At 36.0% G+C, this 20,933-nt stretch overlaps 1 protein-coding gene across 2 annotated transcripts in view; it reads left to right on the top strand.

Annotated features, from left to right (window-relative positions):
- Positions 1-19,827, top strand: part of LOC136033022 (protein disulfide-isomerase TMX3-like) — a 145,893-nt gene extending 126,066 nt beyond the window's left edge. For both annotated transcript variants that reach the window (XM_065713572.1, XM_065713571.1), the window contains 2 exons: positions 3,697-3,886; positions 19,593-19,827. In XM_065713572.1, the coding sequence (XP_065569644.1) occupies positions 3,697-3,886; positions 19,593-19,615 (213 nt within the window). In that variant the 3' untranslated portion in view covers positions 19,616-19,827. The remainder of the gene's footprint in view (positions 1-3,696; positions 3,887-19,592) is intronic.
- The last annotated feature ends 1,106 nt before the right edge of the window (positions 19,828-20,933 follow it).

Genomic DNA, 20,933 nt, shown 5'->3' with positions numbered 1-20,933 from the left:
TAGTTAAAATCCTTCGCAAGTTCCCCTTACACTCGTCAATTCGACGCGAAAAATAGAGCTTTTAGCTGCACGTACTGATGAAGTAGGCACATTTTATAATGTTTATGCTTCAAAAGATCATCCTCTGTCTTACTTTTACATGAAGCCTTGAACAGAGACGCCGTCATATGTGTAGCATTAATCCGACCTCTAGACATCCAATGGCATTTGGATGTAGAATCCCTTGGCCTCTTTCTAAGAGGAAAATGCTTCTCTAACAGAGCTCTCCTATGACACAAAAATAAACTCGTTTTACATTCAACAATATTAGCTTCAAGAACACTCGACTAATCATTACTTTAATGACTATGTATTAAATTAGAAATTTCTTTATTAGAAATTTTTGCTAATCCACAGCAGTCTCATTTTTAGGCACAAATAATAATAGATAAATGGGGTACACACACAAACACATCTTTCAGAGAAAGACTCAACACAAGAAAGCTGGTCAAGCAAATTGCAGAACAGATATGTTGGAAAAGGAGGGGGCTTATAAAACAAACAAACAGTATCCCATGCAAACAGGCTTTTCAGATCAATGACAAGAGAATAAATCGTCCTACTATTAGACGCTGCTGATGTAAACAAAGATTCAAGGTCAGATTGTCTACCAAATTAAATATCAGATTTTATAAATAAAGAACAACCCCCTGAGCACGTTACCATTCTAGGGATACGAACAGCAATATAGCCATGCATATCATAAGCTGTTAAATTTTCACTATCAGATAACCATGTTTCTGTTAAGCCTACTACATCAAAAGGGCATGTGCTATCAGACCATAAATACGATTTCAATACATCGAAGCTACTATTTAAAGACAGTAAGGGTATTATTTTATCACAGTAATCAATAGTAGTGTGATAATTGTAACTAGAATTAACCATAGATTCAAGTAGAAGGTGAAATGTGTGTGCCTCTTGTTTACCAGCACTACTTGGCTGATGAAAGATAACTGAATTAAGAATAGAAGAATTCGAAAGGAAAGAGAAATCACACATAACAAATGCATGTAATATCTTTACAAATGGGCACAATATCCTTACAAGTGGGCTGAAGTAGCGGGTGGTGGATTGAAACTATAAAGGCGAAGCATACAGGTAATAAAGGAAAAAACATGTGCAAGGAGAAAAAGTAATAAGAAACTAAAAAATTCAAGGGAAAAAGTAAATTCTTTATTTGGGAGTAACGAGCTTGCAAATATGCAGTATGAAATGAATTTGGTGTGAACTCATTTCCTCGTTTCTCATTTCCTCGGCAATTGGCAATTTTTGTATTGATTTTACTAACTTTGTTGAGTAAAACTAAAATAACGAGACCCTACAAGTAAGTGAAATTTTGATTTGATACACATTCTCCAAATGCTTCCTTAATTAAATTACTACTGGAAATTATATCTTCCGGTAATTCAATTTCATTGAAGTCATTTTTGGGAACATTGCCATATCTCAAGACCGGGATGTACTCTCCAAATGCTTCCTGTTCAGGATCAGCCCCCATATTTTGTTCTAAGGAAATATGTTTGAAATACTTCGAAGATGACTTTTTATTGCCAATTCAAGTGTTTCGGTGTGGTTGCTTTGGGGTTGAACTGGTAAACACTGTCGAAAATCGCCTGCAGCAACTAAAATTTTCCCATAGATGGAAAATTTTTGTTTTCCATATATGCGATGGAAAAAACGATCAATATTTCGTAAGCAATACTCGAATTACATTAGTACTTCGTAAAGTAGGATAACTTCCACTTGACTTAATCAAAAAGCTTGGTATGAAACAGGTTTTAGGCTGGAAATTGAATTTGAGGGAAGTGGAACTTCCAAGCCAGAGGTCTTGTGTGTTGTTAGTCGAAACGGCAATAAAGTTGATGATATTCCTGTATAAGCCATGCATTGAAGGTCGACTTTATTGTCATTTCGATATCAATTTCCACTTTGTCCTGCATTTGCTATGACTATACATAAGTAGCAAGGTCAAGCTTTCGAATTTGTTGGCATCAACCTCAGTACCTCTATTATTAATCATGAAGTGTTGTACACGACCTTTTCTCGTATCAGAAGACACCGTAGCTTAAAAGTTCTGCTACCACTTGAAAATGAACGACGAACGTATAATGCTGTGTGGAAGGAAGCATTGACAACTACCAACAAAACATCATATTGTCAGAATGATATGCCTTTTTTAAATTAAGTAAACGAGCAATCATTGGGTATATGTCTTTATAGATTTTTCTAAAAATCGGCTACACACTTTTCGTCTTAAAACTGTCATATTGACATTTCTGGCCACTAGAAGGATCTAAATAGGCGACAATTTTAAGGAAGAATTTGTATTTTTCCCATTGTGAATTTCTGTTGGACATGGTGAACATATCGATTCTGTGGTGACACCATGACATGAAGAAGAAGTTCACATTGTCTGTAGTTAAAAGACAAGCAATAATGAGAGTCACAATATATAAGCCTGCCGTGTAGCCTTGTCGGTGACCGGCGGCAAAGTCGCTGGTCTCTCGATACTTAGGCTTATGCCAACAAGAATTGTTCTGCGAAATTAAATTTTGAGGCTAATTATCCGAAGCAGATATTTTGGCTATGGGGTCAAAATCATCTTAAATTTACTCCCAGACGTAGGATATTAGTCGCCTTACCGGCTTTTTGCCAAAATTGACCTTACCATTGCAAAACAGCGATATAATATGATAAAAAAGGACGCTCAGATGCGACATTTAAGGCAGCAGCGTCACCAAATTCAGAAACTTTTACCTGGAGCATAATTTCAGTTGTATGGGCCTAGGTCATATGCTAGATATTTGAATAAAAAGATTGTTTCATTTTATTGGAATCTCTTATCAGAAGATTACATTCAACGTTGGGGACCTGCACTATATTGAACCTCAGTTTCAATGGATTTTTGGTTCTTTTGCTAATATACCGAATTTCGTTTAGAGCTTGGATTTTTTTTTCTTTTATAAAGGCTTCCTGAACTGAAGTCGTTAAATGCGGGCTTTAATGAGTTTGATTACATATTTTTCAACATTTATTCACAGTCTTTATTAAAGTTTTTACCCACTATTGCACATTTCAGTTCCATTTAAACTATCCTTTTATTTGTTTCTGATATTTATTTGAGGTTTAGAAGCATTTCTTTTCACATTTATCGCAGAGAGTGACTTGTAATTAAGCATCGTGTATCATGCTCAAAATATTGTGTTTCATACCCTTCAAAGGGTTTTATATTTTGGGTTAACGTAACGCATGTTTAGCTTGAATACATGATTTGTTTAAAAACGTTGGCAACTTGATTGTCAGGAAATAGCGAACAGTGTTTGTTTTGATTGCAAAGACCGTTCTCTGAATAAGCAACGTGTCGCATTTTCCTGAAGAAATAATTCTTCTTGGAAATAATATTCAAAGTTTGGAGGAATTGAACAGCGTCGATACCGAAGAAAGAAAATCAAAGGCTGATCACGTGTCTGCAATATCGACCAAAGATCGTTGCAATATTCACGTTACCCAGGAAGCGATAATCCGGTACATATTACCATCCAAATGCTGAAGTTTATTTATCTAATAATGTACACATAATGATCGATAGCTTTATTTGGAGATGGACGTTTAGAATAGTTCCTATTCATTTTTGCACACTAATCTTTGTTTCAGGCTGAAGGAGGATCAGGTCTATTTACTAGAATCCAGAGAACGTATTTTCAAGCCAGAATTTCTTTGGAAGATATGTGGAGGGGTAACCCGATTCTAACTGCTGTTCTGTTTGGCCTGCCTGTTGGTTTTTTCATTCTGATTTGCTACTCAATTTGCTGTTCAGACATTATGGATGCTGATGACGATGAAGGTAAATCTCATATATATATATATATATATATATATATATATATATATATATATATATATATATATATATATATATATACTAGCTGTTGGGGTGGCGCTTCGCGCCACCCCACCATCTAGTTGGTGGGGGCACTTCGCGCCCCTCCAATCCCCCGCGCGCGTAAGTAGTTACACGCCATATTAGTTATGCGCCATTCTAGTTGTGCCCCTGTGTCCCACCTGTGAATATAGATATATATATATATATATATATATATATATATATATATATATATATATATATATATATATATATATATATATACATATATATATATATATATATATATATATATATATATATATATATATATATATATATATATATATATATATATATATATATATATATATATATATATATATATATATATATATATATATATATATATATGTTTTTAACTACGTAAAACTTGCGAATATACAACATTCTTCGCTGTCCCATTGTCTGTGCATATAAATAGATTGTCAGGTTTACCGACTCTTGAACATGCAACATATAATTGTCCATGGGAAAAACAATCCGTATTCAGATCTATACCTCATTATTCTAATGATAGCTTTGTTGATGGTGATTGCTAATCGAACATTCCCTGTGTCCCAGTCGTCATTTATATGTCCACCCTGTGCCCCCCGGCGTAACCGTTGTAGTTGTTTCCCTGTGTCCCGGTCCTCATTTATATTCCCTGTGTCCCGGTCGTTATTTGCGTCCCGGTGTCCCAGTTTGCAATTTCTCTTTGAGTGGTCGTCATTTATATTCCCTGTGTCCCGGTCGTCATTTGTGTCCCGGTGTCCCGGTCTGTAATTTCGTCAGCCGACAAACATGACGTCAGTCGACAAACAACTTCATGACGACATACAGCTCAATCCTTATAATGACGTCAGTCGACAAACATGACATCAGTCGACACACAAACATGACGTCAGTCGACAGACACACAAACAAACAACTTATCTATATATATAAAAATAAGTTGTTTGTCTGTCTGTGGGTCTGTGGATCTGTGGATCAGGTGACGTCATGTTTTGGCTGACGTCATGAAATTAGTTGCCGTCATTTTTGTTATGACGATGCTTAGTATATTGTAAAACACATTAATTTGGTTAATAATATACCATTTAAAACACCAAAATGAACATGCTGGAGTAGTCACTCGGTGAGAGAGGGTGTCAGAACGGAGAATGAAGGTCCCAGGTTCAAATCCTGGTTAGGCTAAAAAAGGTAAAAAACTAAAAACTAAAAAAAAACTGAAAAAACTAAAAAAAGGCAAAAACTACAAAAAAACTAAAAACTAATAAAAAAATAAAAAAGCCGAAAAACTAAAAAAACTAAAGAAACTAAAAAAAAGGAAAAAACTTAAAAAACTAAAACTAAAAAAAACTAAAAAAAAAGGAAAAATGAAAAATAGAAGAGAAAAAGAATACTAATAAAATTAAAAATAAAAAAAAATAAAAAAGATAAAAAGCTAAAAAAAAGGTTAAAACCAATAAAAACTAAAAAGAAAAAAAGGTAAAAAACTAAAAAAAAAATTCATCTAAAAAACTAAAAAAAAACCAAAAAACGTAAAAACTAAAAGAACTAAAAAAGTAAAAAAAAAACTAAAAAAAGGAAAAAACTGAAAAATAAGCGGGATATAAAACAGGGGGATATAAATGACGACCGGGACACCGGGACATATGGAATATAAATGAATCAGAAAATACAACTCATGTTTCCAAATGACGTCGTTTGGAGCCCAAATTGAAAATCCAGATCAATTTATGTCTACTTTCAAAGTAAAAGGGTAAATTTATCATAGAGCAGGGTCTCTTCTACCATTCTCAGGCGAGAATCATAAATTTTTACAATTGTACTTCATCAGTGATAGAAATTCTGAATTGAATGCACGTTGCGAAATTTCTCCCAACATTGAAAGGACAATCGTTTCCCAATTACAACATCTTTTCCACGAAAATAATAATTTAGTGCGTCTGTTCAAAACAGCCATCGATTTGATGCCTACTTATACGCATAAAATTGTTATTTCCGCTGACAAAACGCCTCCTGGCCAACATGTGCGTAGATACAATGCTCCAACTATCGACGAAGTGGCCATCGTTATGGTCGGTGATCAGTTTTTACCTCGAGATATTATTCTCAGGGTTTCCACCACACGTGCTACAACTAAAAATAGGCCTACCAATAATACTTTTAAGAAATATAAACCCACCAAAGCTTTGCTATGGCACTCGACCTGCCGTAAAAAAAACAATGGAAAACCTAATAGAGGCCACAATCTTGACAGGGCCTTTTGAGGGTGAGGCTGTTCTTATTCCTCGCATTCCCAAGATTCCAACGGATCTGCCTTTTCAATTTAAAAGATTGCAATTCACAATTCGATTAGCATTTGCAATCACCATTAACAAAGCTCAAGGTCAATCATTAGAAAAATGTGGTATAGATCTTAGTACTGATTGTTTTTCCCATTGACAATTGTACGTTGCATGTTCGAGGGTCGGTAAACCTGACAATCTATTTATATGCAGCGACAATTGGACAGCGAAGAATGTTGTATATTCGCAAGTTTTACGCAGTTAATTTGTATTTTATCTATCTATCTATCTATCTATCTATATAAAAACGAGTTGTATGTATGCATGTTTGTTTGTTTGTAAAAAGAGCGTTTGCATATGATGTCATTATTAGTACATACGGCTTTGTATATGCAGAGACAATGGGAAAGCCAAGAATGTTGTATATTCGCAATTTTTACGTAGTTTAACTCCTGCAGACGAAATGAATGCTTGCCATTTTGGAACCAAATGAAGCGGTTAATTATCCATCTGAATTTTTAAATTCCATAGATCTTTCAGGGTTTCCACCACACGTGCTACAACTAAAAATAGGCGTACCAATAATACTTTTAAGAAATATCAACCCACCAAAGCTTTGCAATGGCACGCGACTTGCCGTAAAAAAAAACAATGGAAAACCTAATAGAGGCCACAATCTTGACAGGGCCTTATGAGGGTGAGGCTGTTCTTATTCCTCGCATTCCCATGATTCTAACGGATCTGCTTTTTCAATTTAAAAGATTGCAATTCCCAATTCGATTAGTATTTGCAATCACCATTAACAAAGCTCAAGGTCAATCATTAGAAAAATGTGGTATAGATCTTAATCCTGATTGTTTTTCCCATGGACAATTGTACGTTGCATGTTCGAGGGTCGGTAAACCTGACAATGTATTTATATGCAGCGACAATTGGACAGCGAAGAATGTTGTTTATTCGCAAGTTTTACGCAGTTAATTTGTATTGTATCTATCTATATAAAAACGAGTTATGTGGATGCATGTTTGTTTGTTTGTAAAAAGAGCGTTTGTATATGACGTCATTATTAGTACATACGGCTTTGCATATGCACAGACAATGGGAAAGCCAAGAATGTTGTTTATTCGCAATTTTTGCGTAGTTTGAAACACATATATAAATCTATCTATATTCACAGGTGGGACACAGGGACACAACTAAAATGGCGCATAACTAATATGGCGCGTAACGACTTACGCGCGCGGGGGGGGCTTGGGGGGGCGCGAAGCGCCCCACCAACTAGGTGTTGGGGTGGCGCGGAAAAGATTTCTTAATTTTCAGAATCGAAATATGCACATTGCTTGTAAAATCATCCAATTTTCATGTGTATGTGTCTTCTCTTTCTAGATCTGGAGCACCGAATTTAATCCACTGATTTTTCTTCGTTGTGTGTAACTAGGTCTTTTCGTTGCGTTTAGAAAATATTCATAGATTAGTTGGGTATTGCACAATATGATTTTTTCTGAGTACTCATCAGTTTAGGTTTTTTAACCTCGTGAAAAAACTTGCACTTGGTTTGCAGTCTCGTGTCATTAACTATACCATACGAGGGAAAGTAATTTTGAAGACCATACTGGCTTTCCATGATGATAAATAAAGATTCGAATAGGCATAAATTCTTTTATTAGACAGTGATAATAACATTCCCAAAATAAACCGTATATTTCGATCACATGTACAGTGACCGTAATGAGCAGAAATTAATGCGACTCTGCTGAGTCGCATTAATTTAAAAACGGAATAAGAGTGGTGGAAATACATACTGCAACGAGTGATGAATTCTGACACCAGTACTATTTATGTTATTATGATTTACTTAAAAGTTCATTGTACGAAACAAAAAGATCTATCAAAATAACAAAAAAAAAACAGCGAATTTTCAGTTATAAATATTTTAGAAGATGATTTTTCAACTATCACTTCAAAGGAAGAAGGGAAAAACAAAGCTACCGTGTCTACACTGGATGGCTTAGATTCAATATTCGGGCATTGCAAATACATACTTGTGTTTTTACAGATATGACGTGATCAATAATCTTATACTTTTTCTCGATATAGAATTATGAACCTTTGGAGAACTCAGAAAACCTTATATCCCTGTCCATTTGTAATACGAACTATGTTACGGGGTAAAGAAATACTGAGAATCATGAAAACTAATAAAGGCATATGTCCCTTCATTTGTATTTCTTTCTTGTTGATGAAATCTGATTATGCTTCTTTCTAATAATTTGATGAGCTTAATTGAATCATTTTATCTGTAGGAAATCTTCCTCCGTGATATTAGTGTTACATGCAGCTGGATTCTTCAGCTTTACGTGTTTCACAAAAAAACACAGGAAACACTGTTTAGGGAGCCCAAATTTTTGTGTAAATAAATTTATGAAAAAAAGGATATAACAACAAAACGAATAGACACCATGCCATAAGCTCTAGAAGTTTACGCTTTTGAATAGTTCTGGTGACAATGTAATAAGGCTTTAAGACTAATAAAAGAAAAATCCGCAACTTTTCTAAATCTTACATTCCAAAATCTCTCACCCTAAGGTTTATTTGCACCCTAAGTCGACGTGAATAGAACTTATGACACAACTCTGGCGTTCGTTGTCTTCAAGGAAAAAACGAAACTTATTATAGCTTATATAAATTTTACAACTTATTATAACTATATCTTTCTTATAATTCATTTCATGTATAGTCCAATCCCCGTGTCTCATGAACAAAAATTTATGGAACGATCAGATATTTCCGATTGAATAAGCGCTTCAGTGAGTTTTTCAATTACCTTTTCCTAGGTGCTCTCTCCATCAAGTAATCGTAACGAACATTCTGACCGCCTTCTTGTATTGTTGTCCTGGCAAACAGTGACACGAGAATGCAGAAAATGCAAACGTGATTTCCTTGGTGCCACATCAAACGCATTATTTAATGATAGTGGTCTTTGATGGGCTAAGCCTGATTTACTAGCCCTGCTCTGGGTCCTGTGAACTTGCGTCAGGCGTATTTTGGGAAGTGCAGTATATAGAAGGCAGCCATACTGGACAAGAGGTCGTGCAGAGGACTTGTGTAGAAGGATGATTGAGCTAGATGGAAGGAGGTGTTTTTTTTCATGAAGAATTGCTCTTAGGTTTCTAGTGCGGGGAGGCCTGGATTTGATCGAGGTGGGCACTCATACTGCAAGCAAGTTGACTATCAATGTATCTCCCTTCCTCCAGCTCAAAATGCTGGATTCGCCCTTGGGTAACATTGAAATACAAAATATCTTGAATTTTTTGTATTCTAATTGTCTCTATTCAAACTCTAAATAAACTGAACTACACTCGTCCACTAGCTCATTGCATCCCACTTGGCTTCGCACTTGCCTGTCAATCGATCTTGGGAGGATATGCCGTCGAATGATCAATGGACAAATTTTTTGTCTTTTATTTCTCTTTTTTGTGCGCTTTGCAACTTTAAAGCTGCTCTTATAGTGCCTACATAAATAAAATTAATGAATATCATCGGTTTATACTTTGTTGCATATGAAACAAATAAATCTCGTGTGTGTTTTTTCGTAGCGTGTTTTTTCCTATTGTATTTTACATCATTAAAACACTAAATAAAAGTATAACCTTTTCAAATTATTACCCGTTTTCACCAGCCTTAATTTCAAGAAAATATTTTCTTGGAAAGGGCGATATGAAAACTTAAAATTAGGTGAAATTTAGTCATGTCACAAATAAAATTTAAGAAAGCGTAAATAGCTATAAGGGAATAAATGAAACCTAAATCTAATAGAAACTAATATGCATAATTAATTTAAACTTAAAACACATAAAAAGAACTAGAAAAAGGAGTGGGGTTGCCACCCACTCAATCCTCTAAAGCTTGGAGTGTCGTTTTTCTACCAAATCGGGATCTACTTCGTTTTTGCACAGATTCAAGACTTACATTGTCTTTTGGTCCGAATCTATTCTTACAGACTTAACTCTTTTCATATTAAGTTGTTCCATAGCCCAGACTTCGGTCATTATTGCAGTGAGTCTGTATTTGCCTTAGGTCAGACCTTTATTTCTGCACCTAGTTAGACTTTGCCTTTTTTTTCTTTTTTTTCTTTTTTCTTTTTTTTTACTGTGTCAGTCTGCAGTTTGGACTTAGCTTGTTTTTGCACTGGGATTGTGAAATATATGCGTGATTCTGGATTAAACAAGACGCATAATGTCAGTCTTTTTGCTAAAAACATGCTGATGGGGTTGGAGGAATACGGAGGGTGTCAAAGGTTCAATTTTCCTCGATTAGTACAGGTTTAAATTCTCTGTATGATATGGTTTTAACAATTCACACGCCAAGATTTTTAATTCTTTGTGACGAATTTTTCTTAATTTTTATGGCACTTGGTATTTACCAAGTGACATATAGCGATCGCAAATTCTGTTGGTATGTCGGTCTGTATGTCTCGGATTTGCTAATTTTGTCACTTCCAGATAAGCTAGGACGATGGAATTTGGCAGGCGTATCAGGGACCAGACCAGACTAAATTAGAAATAGTTGTTTCCCCGATTCGACCATCTGGGGGGGGGGGGGGGGTTAATTCGGAAAAATATAACAAATGAGGTATTTTTAACTTACGAACAGGTGATCGGATCTTAATGAAATTTGATATTTAGAAGGATATCGTGTCTCAGAGCTCTTATTCTAAATCCTGACCGGATCTAGTGACATTGGGGGGAGTTGGAAGGGGAAACCTAAAATATTGGAAAACGTTTAGAGCGGAGGGATCGGGATGAAACTTGGTGAGAAAAATAAGCACAAGTCTTAGATACGTGATTGACATTACCAGAATGGATCCGCTCTTTTTGGGGGAGTTGGGAGGTGGGGGGGTTAATTCTGAAAAACTAGAAAAAATGAGGAATTTTTAGCTTAAGAAGGAGTGATCGGATCTTATTGAGATTTTATATTTAGAAGGACCTCGTTTTTCAAATCTCTTATTTTAGATCCCGACCGGATCCAGTGGCATGGGGGACGGGACGTTGGGGGCGGGGGACCGGAAATCTTGGGAAAGGCTGAGAGTGGAGAAATCAGGATGAAACTTGGTTGGAAGAATAATACAAATCCAAGATATGTGACTGAGATAACCGGACCGGATCTCTCTCTTTGGGGGAGCTGGGGGGGGGGGGGTAATTCCGAAAAGCTAGAAAAAAAATGAGATATTTGTAACTTACGAACGGGTGATCAGATCTTAATGAAATTTGATACTTAGAAGGATCTTATGCTTCAGAGCTCTTATTTCAAATCCCGATCAGATCCGGCGACATTGGGGGGAGTTGGAGGGGGAAACTGAAAATTGAGGTATCTTTGTCATACGATTGGGTGATCGGATCTTAATGAAACCTGATATATAGAAAATCTTATGTCGCAGATGCTCCATTTTCAATTCGAATCGGATCCGGGGACATAGGGGGCTGGAGGGGGGGAACAGAAATTTTGGAAACCAGAAATCTGGGAAAACACTTAGAGTGGAGAGTTCGGGAAGAAACTTGATGGGAAGAATAAGCGAAAGTTCTAGATATGTATTGACATAATTGGGACTGATCCGCTCTCTTTGGGGGAGTTAGGGGGATTTCCAATGCTTTGGCGAGTTTCGTGCTTCTGGACGTGCTAGGACGATGAAAATTGGTAGGTGTGTCAGGGACCTGCACAAATTGACTTAATAATAGTCGTTTCCCCGATTCGCCCATCTGGAGGGATGAAGGGAGAGAAAAAATTGAAAAAAATTAGGTATTTTTAACTTACAAATGGGTGATCGGATCTTAAAGAAATTTGATATTTAGAAGGACCTTGTGTCTCAGAGCTCTTATTTGAAATCCTGACTTTATCCGGTGATACTGGTGGAGTGGAGGAGGAAACGGGAAATCTTGGAAAACGCTTGGAGAGGAGCGATCGGGATGAAATTTGGTGGGAATAATAAGCACAAGTCCTAGATACGGGATTGACATAACCGGAACGGATCTGCTCTCTTTTGGGGAGTTCGGGGGAGGGTAAATTCTAAAAAAATCTGGAAAATTGAGGTATTTTTAACTTCAGAACGGGTGACCAGATCTTAATGAAATTTGTTATTTAGAAGGAATTCATGTCTAAGAGCTCTTATTTTGAATAACGACCAGATCTGGTGACATTTGGGGGAGTTAGAGGGTGAAAACGGAAATCTTGGGAAACGCTTAGAGATCGGGATGAAACTAGGTGGATAGAATAGGCAAATGTCGTAGATATGTGACTGAAGTAACTGGACTGGATCCGCTCTCTTTGGGGGAGTTAGGGGGTCCCGTGCTTTGGCGAGTTCGGGTGCTTCTGGACGTGCTAGGACGATGAAAATTGGTAGGCGTGCCAGGGTCCTGTACAAATTGACTTAATAAAGTCGTTTTCCCCGATCCGACCATCTTGGGGGCTGAAGGGAGAGGAAAAATTAGAAAAAATGAGGCATTTTTAACTTATGAGTAGGTGATCGGATCTTAATGAATTTTGATATTAGAAGGATTTCGTGTCTATGAGCTCTTATTTTGAATCCCAACCGACAATAAGCCTTTGATTTTCCTTTTAAATCAATCTGTTGATTCTTAAAATTCTGCAAGAGCTCATGCCATATGAACTCTTAGCTCTTGTTTTTTATAAAGGTAATTTTTAAATGTAACCAGCTCTGAGTACTTCTCTAGTCCATGGTTTAATGCAGAACAAGTTCATGTTATAAATTTTCTTGATATTTCCAATTATAACTTGTTTTGTTCCAATCTTGAAATAGTCAACCGTCACTAGCAATGAAGAAATTCTTATTATCTTTCATTATTCTTTTTTCACTTCGATAGGAATTTGATTCTCTATCGTGTAAGAATTAGGTTTCTAATCAATCAATCAATCAATCAATCAATTTATTAATACTAAAAGAAAAACTATTACAAAAGTAAATCAATTAATAGGCCCAAGAAGCTTTGCTTGTAATGGGCCACAGAGAACAATAATAAAACACTTTTATAAAATATATACAAGAAAAAAAAAAAAAAAAAAAAAAAAACATTGGAACAAGACAAGGACATTTAACAGATAGAAGATTTAGAAGGAGATTTAACATATAGCTGAAAATGATTTTAAAAGAAGAGAAGTGACATACAAATTGGGATAGAATTAAACAGAGAGACAAAAATTATTGAACTGGAAAGACCCGACGAAATAATGCCTTTGCAGAAAGAAAAAGAGGGACATCCGAAGGGATGGAGTTCCATAATAGAATTGACTGATATACAGGAGACCTCTGAGGTGCTGTAGAGGATCGTTTTGGTAAAATGAATCGTCGAGAAGAATTACGCAAAGAAGAAAAGTACCTACCTGAGCCTGTCCTTGAGAAAAACTGCTGCAGGGTCGGTGGAAGAGTACCTAGAAAAGCAGAATGCGCTAAATAAAGAGTACTCTTACCTATAATATGATCCAGCGGAGCTATTCCAGTATCATTATAAAGATCAGAGGAAGGGTAAAGCCGAGGGAGAAGAAAAGTAGCCTTCACTGCCCTATTTTGGGCTCTTTGAAGTGAGCAGAGAAGAGATTTATTAGTATTGCCCCAGACAGAGCAACAATAAGAAAGGTAAGGATGAATAAAAGCATAATAAAGAGAAACCATAATATCAGGAGGAAGAAATGAATTAATCCGGTGCAACATTGAAGACTGGCGGAGGATTAAGGAACGGGTGTGAGTTATATGCGGTTTAAAAGAAAGAAAACAGTCAAGATACACACCAAGAAATTTCACCATAGTAGCTTGTGGTATAATATCATTCTCAAAAGTCAGGGTGATTGGCTCCTGTACGTCTCTCATACGGTAAGGGGTCCTAAAGTTGACAATGGAACTCTTTCGGCTGTTAAGAGCCATACCATTTGACCAGTACCAATCCTTTACTTTATCAAGAAGACCTTGAGCTATAGAAGTGGCAGATGGCAGGTCCACTGCAGCAATGAAAAAGTTACTGTCATCAGCAAAAAGAACAGGGTGAACATGGGGATGAAGACCATCAACAAGATCATTAATGTAGATTAGAAACAAAAGTGGTCCAAGCACAGAGCCTTGTGGGACACCTTTCAATACAGGCAAAGTAGTGGAAGAAGTACGGTTAACCAAAACATACTGAGATCTATCTGAGAGGTAGGACCTAAACCATTCTAGTGGGACTTCATGCACACCAAATAAGGATAGTTTAGACAGAAGAACATTGTGGTCAACCATATCAAAGGCCTTTGAAAAGTCAAGAAATAGACCCAAAACACACAAGCCCTTGTCCAGATTAACACGCACAAACTCTTTAGCATCAGTAAGTGCATGTAAGGTAGAGAATAAGGGACGAAAACCATACTGATGGTTAGTGATGAGAGAATTTCCATCAGTCAAATTAGTACTAAATACAAATGAAGAGAGTCGACGATACACTACTTTTTCAACAACCTTTGAGATGACGGGAAGAAGAGAAATAGGTCTGTAGTTTGAAATTAGAGACGAATCACCTTTTTTGTGCAAAGGTATAACAGTAGCAACTTTAAGTGAATGAGGGAAAATACCAGAAGAAAGAGAGAGGTTAGTTATGTGTGAAATCGGATGAGAAACAAACTTACTAATTTTTTTAAGGACATTATTACTCAAACCAAAACTATCAACTGAACGACTGCCAGGAAGTTGAGAAATAATACTAGCAATCTTAGTAGTACTACATGGGGAAAAGAAAAAAGACTTCTATGCCAAGGGAAAACAACTTACTCTACTCGGGGGTGGAATTAGAACTGAAGGAAGTGTGGTGAAATACGAATTGAAGGCACTCGCTGAGGATTTTTTGTCCACAACAGATCCATCAGCATTTCTATAAAGACATGGGGAGGAATGTTTGAGTTTCTTGCGAGAGAGAGCTTCGTTAATTACACCCCAAACCTTGCGCAAATTCCCCTTGCTTTCGTTAGTTCGACGCGAAAAATACAGCTTTTTTGCTAAACGGACTGAAGAAGTGAGCACATTTTTGTAATGTTTATACTTCAAAAGATCATCCTGTGTCTTACTTTTACATGCGGCCTTGAACAAAGACGCCTTCATATGGGTTGCATTGATCAGACCTCTAGACATCCATGGGCATTTGGGTGTAAAATTCCTTGGCTTATTTCTAAGAGGAAAATGCTTATCCAACAGAGTTCCCATACGACACAAAAATAATCTAGTTGCACAATCAGCATCATTAGCTTCAAGAACACTAGACCAATCATTACTCTGAAGACCATGTATTAAATTAGAAATTTCTTTATCTGTAAAAACTCTAAAAGAAGACTTACCTTTCTCATCCACAGTAATCTCAGTTTTAGGCACAGATAGTGATAGATAAATAGGAAAGTGATCAGAAAGATCAGTGAAAACAAGACCAGAAGAGATTTTCAAATTAGGAGAATGAGAAGTGAAAATGTTATCTATTAAAGTGGCAGAATTTCTTGAAGGGTCAACGCGAGAAGGAAAAAAAATTGAAGGAAGTAGCCCTGAAGAAGAAAATACATCAAAAAGATGGTCACATTCATCATTTGATCCAACATTTAACATATTGCAATTAAAGTCTCCCAAAACACAAATTCGTTTATTAGAGAAAGTCCCCACACCGGAAAGCTGATCAAGTAAATCACAGAACAGATGTGTTGGAAAAGGGGGGGGGCTTATAAAACAAACAAACAGTATCACATGCAAACTGGCTTTTCAGATCAATGACAAGAGAATAAACTGTCCTACTATTAGACATTCAAGGTCAGATCTTCTACAAAATTCAATATTAGATTTTATAAACAAAGAAATACCCCCAGAACACTTTGTTACCATTCTAGGGACGTGAATAGCAATATAACCATCCATATCATAAGCTGTAAAATTATCATTATCAGATAACCATGTTTCTGTCAAGCCTATGACATCAAAAGGGCAAGAATTATTAGACCACAAATACGATTTAAGACTGTCCCACTTATCTCTTATTCCACGCACATTCAAACAAAATACATTAAAGCAACTATTTGAAGAGAGTGAGGGCATAATGTTATCACAATAATCAATGGTGGTGTGATAATTGCAGCTAGAACTAATCATAGATTCAAGGAGAGGGTCAAAAGTGTGTGCCTCCTGTCTACCAGCACTACTTGGTTGATCAAATATAACTGAATTAAGAATAGTAGAATTCAAAAGAAAGGAGAAATCACCCATATATACTACACATGACAAATGTAGACATTAACTTTACAAATGAACACAATATCCATACAAGCAGGCTGAAGTAAGAGAGGGTGGATTGAAAGGTAAGACATATAGGCAACAATAGAGAAAACAACTGCAAGAACAAAGACAATAATAAACTACTAGGTTCAAAGGGAATAAAAATAATAAACAACATTATGCAAACATAAGAAAAACTATTAAATCATAAATAAATTTACAAAACAGAGCTGGAAAAAAAAAGAAATGGTTTATTTCAGTCCTGGGAGGGGCTTGGATGGACTTGGATGAGCTGTAGTTAACTGATAGAGAGTATCAACTTGAGATGCCTCTTTGACAGTAATCACTTTACCATTAGAAAGCTTTGTGAGTATTTCTCCTCCACTAGACCATGTAGACCTCTTCCCAAGCTTTGATTTAGTATAATTAAGTAGCTGAAGTCTAGACTTTGTGAGTGACTCAGAAATAAAGACACCACTACCTTGCAAACATTTCTTTTCTCTAAGAATGAGCTGCTGCATTCTAGAACTACAAAATTCCACAACAAGTGGACGGGGTTTCAAACCTGAGCCTTGTTTACCAATCCTTCTAGCAGAAACTATATCATTCAGGGTCACAGGAATACCAGGAAATCTAGTACTGCAAAATCCAAGGAATCTGCTTTCAGAAGCTTCTGGATAAGGGTCTTCTTTTAAACCAAATAGGACCAGCTGATTTGAGAGTTTCATTTGGTCAAACTGATCACTCAGACGATCAACATTGGATTGAATTGGTTTCAGAGAATTTTGCAGCTTTGACAAACCTGAGTCAAGCAATTTCAGGGATGATTCAAGCTTTGTCATCCTCAGATCATATTGTTTGAGTGATTTTTCAACAAGCACATCAAAATCCATTTTCAGGCTAGTGTATACCTCTTGTTTGATTATTTCTATAATGTTGGCATCAAAAGTAGCAGGTTCATGACTAGGGGTAAGTATTTTAACAGAGGCCTCAACCAAAGGACCAACTTCAGAAGACAGTGCTTGACTGACAACTTCTGCCATTGTAGTTTTCAGAATTTGATCATTTAGTGAATCTGCAATCAGCTTCTGCTTGTTCTTTAGACTGTTAATGTGTGAGGTGAGCATAGCAATCTGCTCATTAATAGATTCAGCACCACTAAACTGGATGGAGCAGTCTGATCTCATCTCTCTGGTACTAGGAGGTTTATAGCTCTTTTTTGAGGCATCACCCATGATTTAGGCTAAAGTGAACTCCAGTTGAACAAGGCTAATTAAGCTACAAGCCAAAACAGCCAAAAAGGAAAGAACAGCAAAGACAAGGGATCTTCTGGCTGGCACGAGCAGTTATCTGAAGGGTAATTTTACGGCTAAGCAGAGATGTAGGCATCAAGCACAAAATAAAAAGGCTGTACCTGGAGGGTCCCCAATTGCACCCCTGGGGTTGGGGCTGCTAGACTTGCCTGCCTTTCCCACTGGACTGGTTGGCAGGCTAAACCAGCTCTTCATACAATTCCGAATTTAATGGATAGATTAAAGATGCCAGATATTCCACTTCAATAAACAATAAAAAATTCCAGTGTATATCTTTAATTTTGAATTTTCCGCCAGATTCTTGATGTCTTTAATTATGTAATCGTTTGTTTCTTTAGAATTAGAATTATGGAATGGTATAAGATTCTTCAGAATATACTGTGATTTGTACTCTTCTGTCTCTTTTTATTTTCCTCACTCGTAGTTTATCCTCTTGTTGTCTTCTTTTTGCACTTTTTGTTATCCCTATGCATTGCTTGATAATAATATAAAAAAGGCCCTTGTTTAAAGACAGCAAAATGAAGTTTATGATTATGTAAAAAAAAAAAAAATATGAGCACGTGACCGCTTAATCCCATTTAGATTCAAATAGAAAGTCTTGCGTGTCTTTTGTTTTGGAATCCTCCTTCATGTAAGGTTCCAGTATTATATATCCATAGAAAACCAAAATTGCGAGTAGGGATACTAATTTTAAATTTATATTTCGGCTTAATGGCTTGTCAAAACTAATGAATATCGGTTTATTTGCTGTGTAGTGCCACCAGTGCCATCACTGATGGTAGAGTGTATGATATCGCGGTCGAGACAGGCCACGGGTTCTTCAAGTTTTGCCTTTGCTGGTATTCTTGTTGTGGGCGTGCCACAGATAGAACCAGTATGGATGCTAGAAGCGTGGTTCGTATTTGCTACGGTATTAAGCCCAAAATTCTTCTTTTAAAAATCTTACTTTCCCCCAGGAAAGATATACTGCATAATACAGGACCTCCTCGCCTATACCTGACTCTACCCTCTTTCTAAATATATTTAGGCTATTCGAAAAGAAGGCGAATGTAAAAGCAGAAAAAAAGCTTACTATTCTGATCAAATTGACAAATAGAACTAAATATCAAGCAAACAATGAAAACTTCACGAATAGCCTCTGACTTTGAGGTGCACAAGCTCTGACTAAAGGCAATGAATGGCCCATTCAAATTGAAGGGCGAAACTTACCCTTGGGTTTTTCAAGCTAAATTTGTATCTGAATAACTCATCAGAACCCTGCATTCATTAGGGGACTTTCTTAATTGGTCGATACTTTCTAGTCGTCTCGTAATGCGTTAAACGAGGGATAATATTAACAGGATAAAAAGAATTTTAATAATAGCTAGGATCAGAGTTGAAGTGTTGAAATTAAAGAGAAATGAAGCTAAGTTTACAAAAAGGGTAAACTGATAATAAAGGCCAATGGCCATAGTACGAACCAAATTTTCTTAAAAGATTTCATCAATTTTAAAGTATTGACAATTGTGTCTTTCTCAAAAAGGTATTTACAAAAGTCGGATTTTTATTTTACCCTTTATTTCGTCCCTTGGTGTATTTTTTTTCGATTTACAAAAAGAAAACGTGCTGATTAGTTATTTAATGATCTCTTAATTATCATCCAGACTTTCTCTCCCTAAGTCAAGTATTTCTTATGCTCTTGTTCAGACTTGTTTGTTTCACCCAATTTGAGATGATTCATAGCCGTGTTTTATACTACATTTTATTTTCATTTTCAGATACTCATGAAAAGAAAGATTGAACTATTGTGTGTCAGAGTTGTAACAGAAGATCTCAATTTACCGAAGCTGATATTTCCGTTTTCTTGCTGTGACTTCTTCTTTTTTCTATCGTCATTTGTTTGTGTCTACTTTTTTGCCTGTGCTTTGTCAGTTTTGTGACCCATTTGTTTTTGCAATGATTAAGATGTTCTCTCCTTGTATTTTTGCTAATAAATCTAGTCTCGTGTTTTTATATTGGATGCTAGATTTTTTTTATTCTAATTTCATCAGTAACTAGTTAGCACGTCTGCTCTTGACGAAACAATTTCTTGTCTTAAGAAAAGTAATATTATCTTTGAAAAGGTCTTGGTGAAATCGTTGCTGCAAGGTTGCCAACAATCAATATTGCTTAGGATCTTGTGCCCTTGTGTTGATGCCTAGTCTAAAATACAGTTACCATGTTCAAATATAGCTTGTGTTTCAGCTATTTTTTCTTTAAATCAGTCAGGTTCGCAGGTAATTCCTTATTCACGCATAATGTTTACAATTTTAATTGAAAACATCTTTATGGTTGAGAAGAGGTCGACAATTCTTGAGGTTGTACGTATAGCTACTTCTGTTTAAGTTTAGCTTAAATAAGCTAATAAAAACAGTATGTTTCAACCTAACATTGGATTGTTTCTACTATGGAATTATCTCAGTTTTATCATATATCTTTTGTCTCCTTCCTTACCAACGATTATTTATTAATTGATTTTAATCTTGTCTTTAGTATTTCATTGTCTTGTTTATTTGCTATTATTCTTATCTCTCATGTATGGGGGGGGGGAGAGGCTGAACCTAACTGAACCTAAATCAGTCAGGTTCGCAAGTAATTCCTTATTCACGCATAATGTTTACAATTTTAATTGAAAACATCTTTATGGTTGAGAAGAAGTCGACAATTCTTGAGGTTGTACGCATAGCTACTTCTGTTTAAGTTTAGCTTAAATAAGCTAATAAAAACAGTATGTTTCAACCTAACATTGGATTGTTTCTACTATGGAATTATCTCAGTTTTATCATATATCTTTTGTCTCCTTCCTTACCAACGATTATTTATTAATTGATTTTAATCTTGTCTTTAGTATTTCATTGTCTTGTTTATTTTGCTATTATTCTTATCTGTCATGTAGGGGGGGGGGGAGAGGCTGCGAAGAGAAACTATTGAAATACTAACCTGCCGAAATCCCGTTCTCCGTCGGTAAATGGAACGATTCTACCAACTCCATTTCTAAAATAGATAGAAGCAGGAATAGTACAAATAAAATGATAGAAATAATTAAATCAGAGGATAATATTGACTGAACATTTATTGCT

This window comes from Artemia franciscana, chromosome 11 (assembly GCF_032884065.1).
Source record: "Artemia franciscana chromosome 11, ASM3288406v1, whole genome shotgun sequence".
Taxonomy (NCBI): Eukaryota; Metazoa; Arthropoda; class Branchiopoda; order Anostraca; family Artemiidae; genus Artemia; species Artemia franciscana.
The sequence above is the reverse complement of the archived record's forward strand: the minus strand, read 5'-3'. Positions and strand labels throughout refer to the sequence as shown.